Below are 14327 nucleotides of genomic sequence, written 5' to 3' on the forward strand. Positions count from 1 at the left end.
CCCTCATTCCTTGAATACAGGTGCTAGGTTCACTGGCACCCTTCCAGAATCGAGCGATGTATAAAGAATCGATAAAGCCTAACCTTCCCTCCGAAGGAATACAATCCATGATAATTTGATTCCAATTCTGAATTGAGGGATACTTATTATTAATCCACAATCAAAGAATGTTCTTCTGTGCCGCAAGAGTTAACCTATTATACACCCTTTTTTTTATGAACGTCAACGATTCTCCTATCTGGGAGCTGCAGAAGTAAGAATAAAGAATCAAATTCTAAGATTGTGCCGAATATCTTCTCAAGCTCTTTCAGTATACCAGACCAGTAGGATTAGCATTTTGACACAGGACCACACACTGTGTTGTAGTCACCCTGAACTATCTGGCACTTTAGGTACATTGAGGATATAGCAGGGTCAACCTGTGTCTGAACCTTTGTGTTATATGCAGATGGTGCAATATTTTGAACTGAGTCTCCTTCGTTCTATTGCAGCCTGAAATTTTATTTTCTTATCCCCATATATTACCCCAGGTCTCCTCATCAATATTGTCTGCAAGGTCTCTTTTCCAAGGCTGCAGTGTTTCAATTATACTCACAAAGTCTCCAGAATACAAAATATCATGAACCGTGCTAATTAACTGCTTAGGCTGTTCAGAATTGAAGATTTTCCCACAGGGGGACTGAAACGTCAAATGAACAGTTGTCTTATGAAGCATAAAGTCTCCAATTTGAAGATATTTTTTTTTGAAATGTCTGTCTTGGGACGTCAAATTGTTTGCAAGCTTCTGAAAAATGCCAAGGGAGGTTAATTGATGCATCTCAATTTTTGACATCCCTAACCTGTGCCTTGAACTAGGAAGTTGCAGTTTGGCTAAATTGAAACAAGGTTTTTTCTTGTTCCAGTATCATAGGTTTCCTTTTTAATCTAAGGCAAACTCTCCTCAATATCTCCAAATAGACCTCCTTTTCCTTGACTACCTGTGGATTTCTCATTTTCCCAGCTTGTAATGTAGTTTATTCAGTTGGGCTTGTCGTTCATTTATACTTGCTCGAAGTGACAAACATTCAAAACAGGGACCCAACTGCAAACAAAAGGAATATATTCAAGCCTTGCAACTTTTTTGAATTACCTGGGATCTCAAAGAGCCAATGGTACAGCTTGACCAATCAGAGTCTACTGGCCAACCAATCAGCACCTTTTTCTCTTGGGGTATAAATTGTTGTGATGGTTTGAAATTTGGCAATTAGTGTTTGGCCTGGTGAGTGATAGATGAAAAGCTTCAACAACTCTCTTTTCAGCAAAATTCAAAAGTTGGGTGGTGTTTGAGGGAGGAATATTGTCCGGGATAGTCGGAGAGTTCCCCTTCCCAAAGCTCTTCTACAAAGAGTGACACAGGCTCCTGACTGTCCACCTCAATCTAGCATTGAAGCAATCCTTAGCACTGAAAGGTATTGTCTGCCAAGATTACTTATTTAAGTCGTGGTGTTTGGATATAATGATGACCTCTCTGATCTGCGTTTGAGACAGTGACCACTGGACTAACAGCCTGGCTCTCTGCTAGCACTGTTGCTGCTGAGAGACACTGCAGACTCTGTGCATAGTTTCCCCTTCTGTGTCGTACTGAGGGGGTGAAGTGCTGTTTTCCCAATGAGACACCAACTTGTTCAGGCGAATGTTAAAGATGTTGTGACATTGTCAGAGGAAGAGGAGGGACTTCTCTCCAGAACCTCGTCCAACACCAAAAGAAACAGATGATTTAATTCATGATGAAACTTTCCCTTGTGTGACAATCAGTGTAACACAGAGAAGTAGAGGGGTTGAATGAGTTGGTTAGAGAGGTAGGGCTTTGTGTAATTGACATATTTCACCATTAGTTATCTCAACAAGTATCTCACATTGCCCAGGAAATCACAAGCATGATACAATTCAGTCTATTGATCATTTTTAACAGATTTCCACAGTTCCTTTACATTGTCTGCAATATACAAACACCCCTTGAACAATTAATGAAGCTTTATTAATATTTGATGTGACATTCTGATAAACAAAATAAACTAAAAACATCCAACAGGTGAAGACGGCTGCTCTTCCTCCCAATGACGTTAATCTAGAGTAAAAGGCAGGAACAGTATTCATTATATCAAATATCAAAATTGCTTGAAAAATATTACAAAGATGATCAGTGTTTGTTGTTGGTATCATTTCTTGGAATCGAACACTTCCAAGGTCAGATATAGAATAAAGCTCCCTCTACACTGTCCCCATCAAACACTCCCAGGACAGGTACAGCACGGGGTTAGATACAGAGTAAAGCTCCCTCTACACTGTCCCCATCAAACACTCCCAGGACAGGTACAGCACGGGGTTAGATACAGAGTAAAGCTCCCTCTACACTGTCTCCATCAAACACTCCCAGGGCAGGTACAGCACGGGGTTAGATACAGAGTAAATCTCCCTCTACACTGTCCCCATCAAACACTCCCAGGACAGGTACAGCACGGGGTTAGATACAGAGTAAAGCTCCCTCTACACTGTCCCCATCAAATACTCCCAGGACAGGTACAGCACGGGGTTAGATACAGAGTAAAGCTCCCTCTACACTGTCCCCATCAAACACTCCTAGGACAGGTACAGCACGGGGTTAGATACAGAGTAAAGCTCCCTCTACACTGTCCCCATGAAACACTCCCAGGACAGATACAGCACGGGGTTAGATACAGAGAAAAGCTCCCTCTACACTGCCCCCATCAAACACTCCCAGGACAGGTACAGCACGGGGTTAGATACAGAGTAAAGCTCCCTCTACACTGTCCCCATCAAACATTCCCAGGACAGGTACAGCACAGGGTTAGATACAGAGTAAAGCTCCCTCTACACTGTCCCCATCAAACACTCCCAGGACAGGTACAGCACGGGGTTAGACACAGAGTAAAGCTCCCTCTATACTCTCCTGACCACTGATTTTTGGCCATCTTGATCAGCTCCTGGTGCAATTGTTCAATTTTCAATTCCTGAACCAATATATTTTATGGGCTATTTTAGTGCAAGTGACAATTCAATACCAATTTGTGTTGGGATTTTGATAGTATGTTGCTCTGGACTTGTCTCTATCAGGCACTGGATTTTTGCATCATATTATTGGGCTGCTTGGGAACACCACCACCTGGAGGTTCCCATCCGGGCCACACACCATCTTGACTTGGAAATATATCGCTGTTCCTTCACTGTCACTTGGTCAAAATCCTGGAACTCCTTCCTTAACAGCCCTGTGGGTGTACCTGTACCACACAGGCTGCAGTGTTTTTTAAAATAAATTTAGAGTACCCAATTTTTTTTTCCAATTAAGGGGCAATTTAGCGTGGCCAATCCACCTACCCTGCACATCTTTGGGTTGTGAGGGTGAAACCCACGCAGACACGGGGAGAATGTGCAAACTCCACACGGACAGTCACCCAGAGCCGGGATTCGAACCCGGGTCCTCAGCGCTGTGAGGCAGCAGTGTTAACCACTGCGCCATCGTGCTGCCCTATGGGCTGCAGTGTTTTACTGAGGCAGCTCATTACTCCCTACTTGAGGGGCAGTCACTGATGGATAATAAGTACTGGCTCACATCCCAGGAAAGGGCTAAGAAAAATCTGCAACACATTAATTACTGGAATGAGGATAGTTGAACACGGTCTTACACTGCTTGAGGGACCAATATCTGATCCTACTTGACTCTGACTGACAGTAATACGTTGGCTAAAATGAAGAGAGTATCAGTGGGATTAATGATACAAACCTTAATCTGTGATATTTCCATCCTTGATCACAAAGTTATTATTTGCAGAACTGACTGGAACAAGGTTTCCCCTGTCTGTAAATGAATTGATAAACATGTTGAAGCTGCCACTTTATAAATCCCAACAGAAACTAAAGCATTTGGTGAATGTGGGAACAGAATCAGTCACAATAAAGAGAAGAAACTCACCTGCTGCACAGCTTTGTAACCAGGTACAGACCTACCATCAACCCAAGAGCACCAACAATAACTCCAACAGCACAGACAATGGTCCCAATGTGGAGCTGTGGATCTGACTGATCTGTTTAAAATGTCAAAGAACAGCAGGTTAAATCTTTGTTTATGTTCACTGATCATCAGAATTAGGGGTGTGTCAGTATTTACTGATGATCCCGGGGGAGTGTGTCAGTATTTACTGATGATCCCGGGGGAGTGTGTCAGTATTTACAGGGGGGTCCACAGGAAGTGTGTCCATATTTACAGGGTGTCCCAAAGGAACATGTCAGTATTTACAGGGGTGTCCTCAGGACGTGCGTCAGTATTTACAGGGGTTCCCTCGGGTTTGTCACAAGGGTACTTACAGGGAGTCTCCAAGGATGTGTCAGTATTTACAGGGGGTCCCCAGGGAGTGTGTCAGTATTTACAGGGGGTCCCGGGGAGTGTGTCAGTATTTACAGGGGGTTCCCGGGGAGTGTGTCAGTATTTACAGGGGGTCCCCAGGGATGTGTCAGTATTTACAGGGGGGTTCCCGGGGAGTGTGTCAGTATTTACAGGGGGTCCCGGGGAGTGTGTCAGTATTTACAGGGGATCCCGGGGAGTGTGTCAGTATTTACAGGGGGTCCCCAGGGTGTGTCAGTATTTACAGGGGGGCCCCAGGGAGTGTGTCAGTATTTACAGGGAGTCCCGGGGAGTGTGTCAGTATTTACAGGGGGACCCCGGGGAGTGTGTCAGTATTTACAGGGGGACCCCGGGGAGTGTGTCAGTATTTACAGGGAGTCCCGGGGAGTGTGTCAGTATTTACAGGGGGGTTCCCGGGGAGTGTGTCAGTATTTACAGGGGGACCCCGGGGAGTGTGTCAGTATTTACAGGGAGTCCCGGGGAGTGTGTCAGTATTTACAGGGGGGTTCCCGGGGAGTGTGTCAGTATTTACAGGGGGTCCCCAGGGTGTGTCAGTATTTACAGGGGGGTCCCGGGGAGTGTGTCAGTATTTACAGGGGGGTCCCGGGGAGTGTGTCAGTATTTGCAGGGGGTTCCCGGGGAGTGTGTCAGTATTTACAGGGGGTTCCGGGCAGTATGTCAGTATTTACAGGGGTTTCCCAGGGAGTGTGTCAGTATTTACAGGGGGGTCCCGGGGAGTGTGTCAGTATTTACAGGGGGTCCCCGGGGAGTGTGTCAGTATTTACAGGGGGTTCCCGGGGAGTGTGTCAGTATTTACAGGGGGGTCCCGGGGAGTGTGTCAGTATTTACAGGGGGGTCCCGGGGAGTGTCAGTATTTACAGGGGGTTCCGGGGAGTGTGTCAGTATTTACAGGGGGGTCCCCGGGGAGTGTGTCAGTATTTACAGGGGGGTCCCGGGGAGTGTCAGTATTTACAGGGGGATCCCGGGGAGTGTGTCAGTATTTACAGGGGGGTCCCCGGGGAGTGTGTCAGTATTTACAGGGGGGTCCCCGGGGAGTGTGTCAGTATTTACAGGGGGGTCCCCGGGGAGTGTGTCAGTATTTACAGGGGGTTCCGGGCAGTATGTCAGTATTTACAGGGGTTTCCCAGGGAGTGTGTCAGTATTTACAGGGGGTTCCCGGGGAGTGTGTCAGTATTTACAGGGGGTCCCTGGGGAGTGTGTCAGTATTTACAGGGGGTTCCGGGCAGTATGTCAGTATTTACAGGGGGTCCCCAGGGTGTGTCAGTATTTACAGGGGGGTCCCGGGGAGTGTGTCAGTATTTACAGGGGTTTCCCGGGGAGTGTGTCAGTATTTACAGGGGGTCGCCGGGGAGTGTGTCAGTATTTACAGGGGGGTCCCGGGGAGTGTCAGTATTTACAGGGGGTTCCGGGCAGTATGTCAGTATTTACAGGGGTTTCCCAGGGAGTGTGTCAGTATTTACAGGATGTCCCGGAGAAGCAAGTCTGTATTTACAGGGGGGGCTCGTGGGATTGCTTCAATAATTACTTGGGTTCCCGGGGAGTGTCACAATTTACAGGGGGTCTCCAGTGAGCGTGAATTTCGGGAATATTCAGAGGAGTTTCCACGCAGTGAAGTTTGCAAACCTCTAGTGTAAACAGGTTACTCTGGGTCTGAATGGGAGCGTAACTCAGTCAGTTAGATGCCGTGATCTACCCAGATCTCGTGAGGCATTGCAATCGGGATTTTGCCCACAATGGACTGCACCAAGCCATTTGCACATAAGTAGGTTAAAACCCCCTTTGACGTGCTGACCCAGGATATTAAAAAAAAAACATTTTTTGCTATAAAATTAGAGTGCCCAATTCATTTTTTCCAATTAAGGGGCAATTTAGCGTGGCCAATCCACCTACCCTGCACATCTAAGGGTCGTGGGGGTGAAACCCACGCAAACACGGGGAGAATGTGCAAACTCCACACGGACAGTGACCCAGAGCCGGGATCGAACCTGGGACCTCAACGCCGTGTGGCAGCAGTGTTAGCCACCGCGCTACCTTGCTGCCCCTTCTGACCCAGGATCTATTGGGCCCCCGACATGTACCGGCCTCCCCAGGGACTCCCGTTCAGTACTGGTCCACACATGTGGACCTGACGGAACTGCACCTGGGGGGGGGGGGGGGAGGGGGGGGGGGGGGGCTCCCGTGCTGTCGGAGGCCCCTGGGTAGTCAGCAACAGGGCATGGTGGCCCCTGGCCTTCTCCCTTGAACCTTGGCACCTTGGCATTGCATCCCTGGCACTTCCAGTGTGCCCGGGTGTCACTGCAAAACTGGCAGGAGCACTGCCAGGGTGGCAGAGCCAGGGTGAGACTGCCAAGAGTCAGGGCCTGTGGGGGTGCATGGTCATAAAAGGAGGGTGGAGGGGGGCTATGAAGGGGCTTCTGGAAGGTGAGGGGGATGTTGATGGGTGGGAGTCCTCGATGGGGGGTTGAAAGGGGGCGTGGGAAGGCCTGAAAAGGGTGGCTCCTCAGCGACCCCATAGTGGGGTGTTATCACTGGGGGAGGGGAGGGGGGAGTATGGGGTAATGCCCATATGTGTGAGCGGTAATATTGCCCATGGGTGGGGGGACCCACAAGCCGACTTAGCGAGCGGGGCACGCTTTCAAAATGGTGGCCTGATTTCTGAGGAACTGACCAGTGATTCAACTCCCCGATGATGAAAATAATTCTTAGTGGGGTGGGCTCTAAACCAGTGAGAAACTCCCCAGGGCGAAAAAAGTGACTAAGCACGATTAGACAGCGATGGGAAAGTCGCTGACGGAGCGGGGGGTGAAACTCCAGGCAAAACACGCTACAAATGACACTTAGAAACATTTCCATTTGATCACGCACTCTGTATAGTTTAGGGCATTCTTTAAATGCAGTCACAGTAAGAATATCTAACATACCCATGAAAACAGTCAGCGGACTTTTGAGACTCATATGATTTACTTGACAGCTGTAGGTGTCTCTATCCTGTGGATCAATGCTGATGTACTTTAAGATGTTAAATGTCCAGTCCGCTTCAACCACTAATTGTGATGAATTAACCAGCCCAGGGAAAGGCCTCCCGTTGACCAGGATGGTGATGTCAATTTCAAAAGGGTAGAAGTTCTCTACATAACAGTACAGGGTGTTCGGCTGACGTGGGGTGTAGTTTTCTTCGGTGTAGATGTGTACAACAGGCTTTTCTGTAACAGAAATAAGATTTAAAAACTGTAACAACAAGATATACCCCGTCAAACCTCTCTCTTCCTCTTGTTTTACAGAGAGTCCGAAGACCTGAGTAGGAAAGGGGAGAGAAGTTAGGAAGTGCGAGTAATACATTTAAAATGGGCATTTGGAAATGGAGAGATGAGGTACAAAGTACAGCATAGAACAGTACAGCATAGAACAGGCCCTTCGGCCCTCGATGTTGTGCCGGGCTGTAAGAGGGTTTTGGATGAGAATATGCTGGTACGGGGTTTGATTGGTGACTACACTTCCACGGAGACAGTTTGAGGGAGATGGTGGCAATATCACTGGACTAGCAATCCTCTGGGAACACAGGTTCAAATCCCACCGCGTCAGCTGGTGGAATTTAGATTCAATTAATAAAATCTGGAATCGAGAGCTAATGTCAGTAATGGTTACCCTGAAACTATCATTGATTGTCCCAAAAACCCATCTTCTTCACTAATAGCCTTTATGGAGGAAAATCTGCCATCGCTACCTCTTCTGACCCTCAGCACTGACCCTCTGACAGTGCAGCTCTCCCTCAGCACTGACCCTCTGACAGTGCGGCACTCCCTCAGTACTGACCCTCTGACAGTGCGGCACTCCCTCAGTACTGACCCTCTGACAGTGCGGCACTCCCTCAGTACTGACCCTCTGACAGTGCGGCACTCCCTCAGTACTGACCCTCTGACAGTGCGGCACTCCCTCAGTACCGACCCTCTGACAGTGCAGCGCTCCCTCAGTACCGACCCTCTGACAGTGCAGCACTCCCTCAGTACTGACCCTCTGACAGTGCAGCATTCCCTCAGTACTGACCCTCTGACAGTGCGGCACTCCCTCAGTACTGACCCTCTGACAGTGCAGCATTCCCTCAGTACTGACCCTCTGACAGTGCAGCACTCCCTCAGTACTGACCCTCTGACAGTGCGGCACTCCCTCAGTACTGACCCTCTGACAGTGCAGCGCTCCCTCAGTACTGACCCTCTGACAGTGCGGCACTCCCTCAGTACTGACCCTCTGACAGTGCAGCACTCCCTCAGTACTGACCCTCTGACAGTGCGGTGCTTCCTCAGTACTGACCCTCTGACAGTGCGACATTCCCTCAGTACTGACCCTCTGACAGTGCAGCACTCCCTCAGTACTGACCCTCTGACAGTGCGGCACTCCCTCAGTACTGACCCTCTGACAGTGCAGCGCTCCCTCAGTACTGACCCTCTGACAGTGCGGCACTCCCTCAGTACTGACCCTCTGACAGTGCGGCTCTCCCTCAGTACTGACCCTCTGACAGTGCGGCACTCCCTCAGCACTGAGCCTCTGACAGTGCGGCTCTCCCTCAGTACTGACCCTCTGACAGTGCGGCACTCCCTCAGTACCGACCCTCTGACAGTGCGGCACTCCTTCCGTACTGACCCTCTGACAGTGCGGTGCTTCCTCAGTACTGAGCCTCTGACAGTGCAGCACTCCCTCAGTACTGACCCTCTGACAGTGTGGCTCTCCCTCAGTACTGACTCTCTGACAGTGCGGCTCTCCCTCAGTACTGACCCTCTGACAGTGCAGCACTCCCTCAGCACTGACCCTCTGACAGTGCGGCTCTCTCTCAGTACTGACCCTCTGACAGTGCGGCACTCCCTCATTCTTGACCCTCTGACAGTGCAGCACTCCCTCAGTACTGACCCGCTCACAGTGCAGCACTCACTCAGTACTGACCCTCTGGCAGTGCAGCTCTCCCTCAGTACTGACCCTCTGACAGTGCGGCGCTCCCTCAGTACTGACCCTCTGACAGTGCGGCACTCCCTGAGCACTGACCCTCTGACAGTGCAGCACTCCCTCAGTACTGACCCTCTGACAGTGCGGCACTCCCTCAGTACTGACCCTCTGACAGTGCGGCACTCCCTCAGCACTGACCCTCTGACAGTGTGGCACTCCCTCAGCGCTCCCCGGGGAGTGTGGGCCTATAAGTGTTTACTTGTCTAGAGTGCATGGTTGAACCGCTGACCTTCTGACAGAGAGGCGGGAGCATCCCCTGGGACAACAGCTTCGAACCATGAGCAGTTTCCACATATTCAAAACAGAGGACTCACTTTTGAGGACACTTGAACCATTTGTCAATTTTGTCATTTCTTTGGCGATGCCTTGCAACCCGGCTTGGATCCCACTTGCCCTCTCTTTAAAATGAGTCACCTCTTCCTGCCCCAGTTCCTTGATGCCGTCTGTCTCTTGTCCATGTATTATAAATATCAGCTTCTTATAGTCGTAGAAGAGGAAGGGAAAGGCATTTGTCGCGAAGATGTGTCCATTGGTTTCTGCATCTTTGGTGTAACTGTAGTACAGCCTCTCTGATACACTTTTATATTCTACAGAGGAAAAAAATAGCAGAGGAATTAAGGAAGCAAATAGTTTAATTTACTTTGCATCTTACTGCTTTGCTCCAAAAGCTGTTGGCTTTAACACCGTAGGAATTACTCTCTCCCTTACAGCAGAACTACAGAACTTCGTGCAACTCCCTGAACGAGTGGGACCTTGGTTTAACTGGCGACACTGACACAGCAGCAGGCTCCCATCAGGCAGCGAGGTTCAAACCCAAAGGGCAGGATTTACCGACCAAACTGCTGCGTGTTTCCAGGCGATGGAGGCGGCCCGCCAGCGGGATTTACCAACCCTGCCATTGTCAAGAAGAATTCCCGGTGACTGGCAACACTCGTCGCCGGAAACAGCCGGTAGATTGCGCCCAAAATCTCTGACTGAGGTGAATAGAGCTGAAAACATGGCATTAATTAATCACACGGCACAGAAGGAAGTCATTCAACACATTGGGTCTGTGCTGATTAATCTAATTAATTCCAGTCTCCCCGCCCTCTGCTCTTTCCCCCATAGCCGTGATAATTTGTTTCCCTTTCAAATATTTATCCAATTCCTCCTTTTGAGCATTCCGATTGAATCTGCTTCTACATCCCTTACAGGCAACACCTTCCAGATCATAGCAACTCACTGTGTAAAAAGAAATATCCACCACATTTGCAGGCAGCACCTTCTAGATCACAGCAATTCACTGTGTAAAAAGAAATTCCGGTCATCTCCCCCACCTTTGCTTCTTTCACCGATTCTCTTCAATCTGTGTCCCCTCTGGTTACTGATCCTCCTGCTGCTGGAAATGTTTTCTCCTTATTTATTTGATCGGAAACCCCCTTGTGATGGGGAATGCCTCAATGAAATCGCCCTTCAACCTTCCCTGCTCTAAGAGAACAAATCCAGCTTCTCCCAGTCTCTCTGTGAAACTGGGGTAAAGCTGGGCCACAGATCAACTGGACAGCCTTGAGATGGGCTGAATAGCCTCTCCCTGTTTCTGTGTAACAGGCTCGAAAGGGGCCGAATGGCCTCCTCTTGTTCCTGTGTAACAGTCTCGAAAGGCGCTGAATAGCCTCCTCCTGTTCCTGTGTAACAGGCTCGAGAGGGGCTGAATGGCCTCCACCTGTTCCTGTGTAACAGGTTGGAGAGAGGCTGAATGGCCTCCTCCTGTTCCTGTGTAACAGGCGGGAGAGGGGGTGAATGGGCCTCCTGTTCCAGTGTAACAGGCTGGAGAGGGGCTGAATGACCTCCTCCTGTTCCTCTGTAACAGGTGGGAGAGGGGCTGAATGGGCCTCCCTGTTCCTGTGTAACAGGCTGGAGAGGGGCTGAATGGCCTCCTCCTGTTCCTGTGTAACAGGGTGGAGAGGGGCTGAATGGGCCTCCTCCTGTTCCTGTGTAACAGGCTGGAGAGGGGCTGAATGGGTCTCCTCCTGTTCCTGTGTAACAGGCTGGAGAGGGGCTGAATGGGCCTCCTCCTGTTCCTGTGTAACAGGCTGGAGAGGGGCTGAATGGGCCTCCCTGTTCCTGTGTAACAGGCTGGAGAGGGGCTGAATGGCCTCCTCCTGTTCCTGTGTAACAGGGTGGAGAGGGGCTGAATGGGCCTCCTCCTGTTCCTGTGTAACAGGGTGGAGAGGGGCTGAATGGGCCTCCTCCTGTTCCTGTGTAACAGGCTGGAGAGGGGCTGAATGGGCCTCCTCCTGTTCCTGTGTAACAGGCTGGAGAGGGGCTGAATGGGCTCCTCCTGTTCCTGTGTAACAGGCTGGAGAGGGGCTGAATGGGCCTCCTCCTGTTCCTGTGTAACAGGCTGGAGAGGGGCTGAATGGCCTCCTCCTGTTCCTGTGTTCCTGCAAATTGTAAAATTTACCCTCTAGAGCTGGGACGTCATTTACTGAATGAACAGCAAGACTGCCTGTGAGCAGAGAACAATTATTAAGAAGTTAAATTGGTTCAAATTTTCTAAAGCCCCTGATATTAATATCTACTTTTTAGTTTTAATAAACGATACATTGCGCTTGATTTTAACCTTGTGTCAGTGAATGAGTAACTTTAAGGTCTCACCATTCAAGGCAGAATTCAGCAGCTGCCAGTAAGTGAGATAAAAACAGACACTGGATTAAGGACACAAAACCTGAGTTTTCATTCCTAGCTCTCACACCCACGCGCTCCCTTCCCAATACAAAACAATTCGGAGGATCTCCGAGTGTCAGCTTCCATCCTGGGCAGAGCTACTCAGGGACTAGAAAACTACAAGACCAATTCCACAGCAAGAGTTCAGGTCCCAAACTCCCCTCCTCTGCAGTGTGTCCCCACAATACACTCACCAATCTCTGCTCTCGTTACTGCTGTCAGTGAGGAGATGATTATTAGGCAGCTCCAGAGTTCCATGTTGAGAAATGACCGTCTGTTTCTCCAGGCTCTCGATGTGAATAGAGACTGAAGTAACTCAGCACATTGATCGATGTAATTGCGCTGTGATTCAATGATGTCACTCAATCTCACCACCCAGTCTCATCATCAGAGGCTAATTTTTCTGTTGCTTGGCATCGGTTCAACTATTTCAACCAGTTGTTTCGGAGCAATTAATTAAACATACTGTTGACGTTTTACAGAGTAAAAGAATCTCGAAAAACGTGTTGTTAGGTGAATTGGACATTCAAAAATTCTCCCTCAGTGTACCTGAACAGGCGAAGTGGCGACTAGGGGATTTTCACAGTAACTTTATTGCAGTGTTTTTAAAAATAAATTTAGAGTACCCAATTCTTTTTCTTTCAGTTAAGGGGCAATTTAGCGTGGCCAATCCCCCTAACCTGCACATCTTTGGGTTTTGGGGTGAGACCCACGCAGGCACGGGAAAAATGTGCAAACTCCACAGGGACAATGACCCAAGGCTGGGATCAAACCGGGGTCCTCGACGTTATGAGGCAGCAATGCTAACCACTGCACCACCGTGCCACCCCCAACTTCAGTGCAGTGTTAATGTCAGCCTACTTGTGACAATAATAAAGATTAGATTGGATTAGCAGAAAACTAGACCATTTGACCCAATTGGCCTGTGATGCGATCTGTGCCTTGCACAAGCCGACTCATAACCTTTTTCATTGAACGCAGCGTTCCTCAGAAGAATCTCTTTGAAATGTACAGGATTCTGAAGGGGTTTTATAGGAGGGATGCTGAGGGATTGTCTCTGCTGGGTGGGGAATCTGAAAGACGGGGGTATCGGGACACAGTCTTAGACAAGGGGGGGGGGGGGGCGATCATCTAGGACTGTGACGAATAGTTATGAATTCTTGGCATTCTCAACCCCAGCGGGCTGTGTATGCTACATTGTTAAAGACATTTAAGACTGTGATAGAGAGAATCGAGGGATTATGGGGTGGGTGGGAAAGTGGAGTTGAAGCCCAAGATCAGCCCTGTTGGTGTTGAATGGTGGAGTTGGCTCGAAGGACCAAATGGAGAGTCCTGCTCCAATTTCTGATACTAACCCTCAAAAGCATACACACCAATCACCTCAACCACTCCCTGTGGGAGCGAGTTCTACAGAAGTTTCTCCTGAACTCCCCCTGTTAGATTTGACAGTGACAGTGGATGCACCCCTCCCCTACCAGGTTCTGGTGTCCCTTGCAAGGGGCTGTTGTGAGCCCCTTGTGAACTGGTTTGGATATCTTCCTGCCAAAATGGTGCAGTGGCAAAACCACACTCAGTAGTTTCCTCGCGCTGTTGGAGATTTTCGATTCATGGTGAAACGAAGGACGGTTTGAGTTCTATAGTCAAACCCACAAGGAACTTAGTTTGAATTACTGCAGTTGGCAGAAAGTGGAATGGAAAGGGTGCCAAACGGAGGGGGGCCAGGCCTTCTTCATTCCCAGTGTCAAGATTGAATCCAGAGTTGGGGCAGTGATTTCAGAATGACAAATGACCCCCATGTTGCCCTAACTTTCCAAGCACTTCACTGTGAAACTGCCATGGGAGGCTGACCACAATCTTCTAGCAGCGAACAGTGGTCTGGTTCCAACTCAATCCCAACCTACACCACCCGCTGGGAGTGGTTAAATAATGGACAAGTCTGAATTTGAGCCTCTTGTTGGGTGCCATGCAGGAACACCTCAGGATGAACATAAAAACATAGATAGGAATTTACAAATAAGAAGCAGGGGGAGGCCACTTGGCCCTTCGAAGCTGTTCATCCCGTAAAAATGAATTTTTTAAACCCCTGCATATTAGTCTTTTGTGATTAATGGACCAGGACACCCAGATCCCTCTACATCTCAGAGCTCTGAAAACTCTCACCATTTGGATACTAAGCTTTGTTTTTATTCAAAATGGACAATATCTG

General features: G+C 49.0%; 2 protein-coding genes across 5 annotated transcripts in view; one reads left to right on the top strand and one right to left on the bottom strand.

Moving 5' to 3' along the window:
* LOC119955756 (H-2 class II histocompatibility antigen, A-D beta chain-like) overlaps nucleotides 1-14327 on the top strand; it is a 215797-nt gene that overhangs the window by 187534 nt on the left and 13936 nt on the right. Inside the window, exons 1-2 of one of the 4 annotated variants that reach the window (XM_038782286.1) lie at nucleotides 7702-7791; nucleotides 10126-10394. The exons of 2 other annotated variants lie outside the window; for them this stretch is intronic. The gene's annotated coding sequence lies outside the window, so the exon portion shown is untranslated. Of the gene's footprint in view, nucleotides 1-7701; nucleotides 7792-10125; nucleotides 10395-14327 lie in introns of those variants that run through there. One more of the 4 variants, XM_038782287.1, reaches the window with a different exon arrangement.
* Nucleotides 1931-12506, bottom strand: LOC119955762 (RLA class II histocompatibility antigen, DP alpha-1 chain-like). The gene is made up of 6 exons (XM_038782295.1): nucleotides 12316-12506; nucleotides 9730-10002; nucleotides 7342-7623; nucleotides 3971-4082; nucleotides 3782-3856; nucleotides 1931-2107 (listed from the first exon to the last, which is right to left on the bottom strand). Exons 1-5 carry the CDS (start codon nucleotides 12377-12379, stop codon nucleotides 3820-3822), a joined length of 768 nt encoding a protein of 255 aa, XP_038638223.1. The 5' UTR covers nucleotides 12380-12506; the 3' UTR covers nucleotides 1931-2107; nucleotides 3782-3819.

The sequence above is a fragment of the Scyliorhinus canicula genome, chromosome 21 (assembly GCF_902713615.1).
Source record: "Scyliorhinus canicula chromosome 21, sScyCan1.1, whole genome shotgun sequence".
Classification (NCBI taxonomy): domain Eukaryota; kingdom Metazoa; phylum Chordata; class Chondrichthyes; order Carcharhiniformes; family Scyliorhinidae; genus Scyliorhinus; species Scyliorhinus canicula.

Excerpts from the sequence above, each read along its gene's own strand:
- LOC119955762 (XM_038782295.1), bottom strand. The coding sequence starts at position 12,379 with ATGGAACTCTGGAGCTGCCTAATAATCATCTCCTCACTGACAGCAGTA. Across the intron at positions 10,003-12,315 it reads AGTAACGAGAGCAGAGATTG|AATATAAAAGTGTATCAGAG; the intron begins GTGAGTGTATTG and ends TTTCCTCTGTAG. Across the intron at positions 7,624-9,729 it reads TGGTTCAAGTGTCCTCAAAA|AAAAGCCTGTTGTACACATC; the intron begins GTGAGTCCTCTG and ends TTTCTGTTACAG.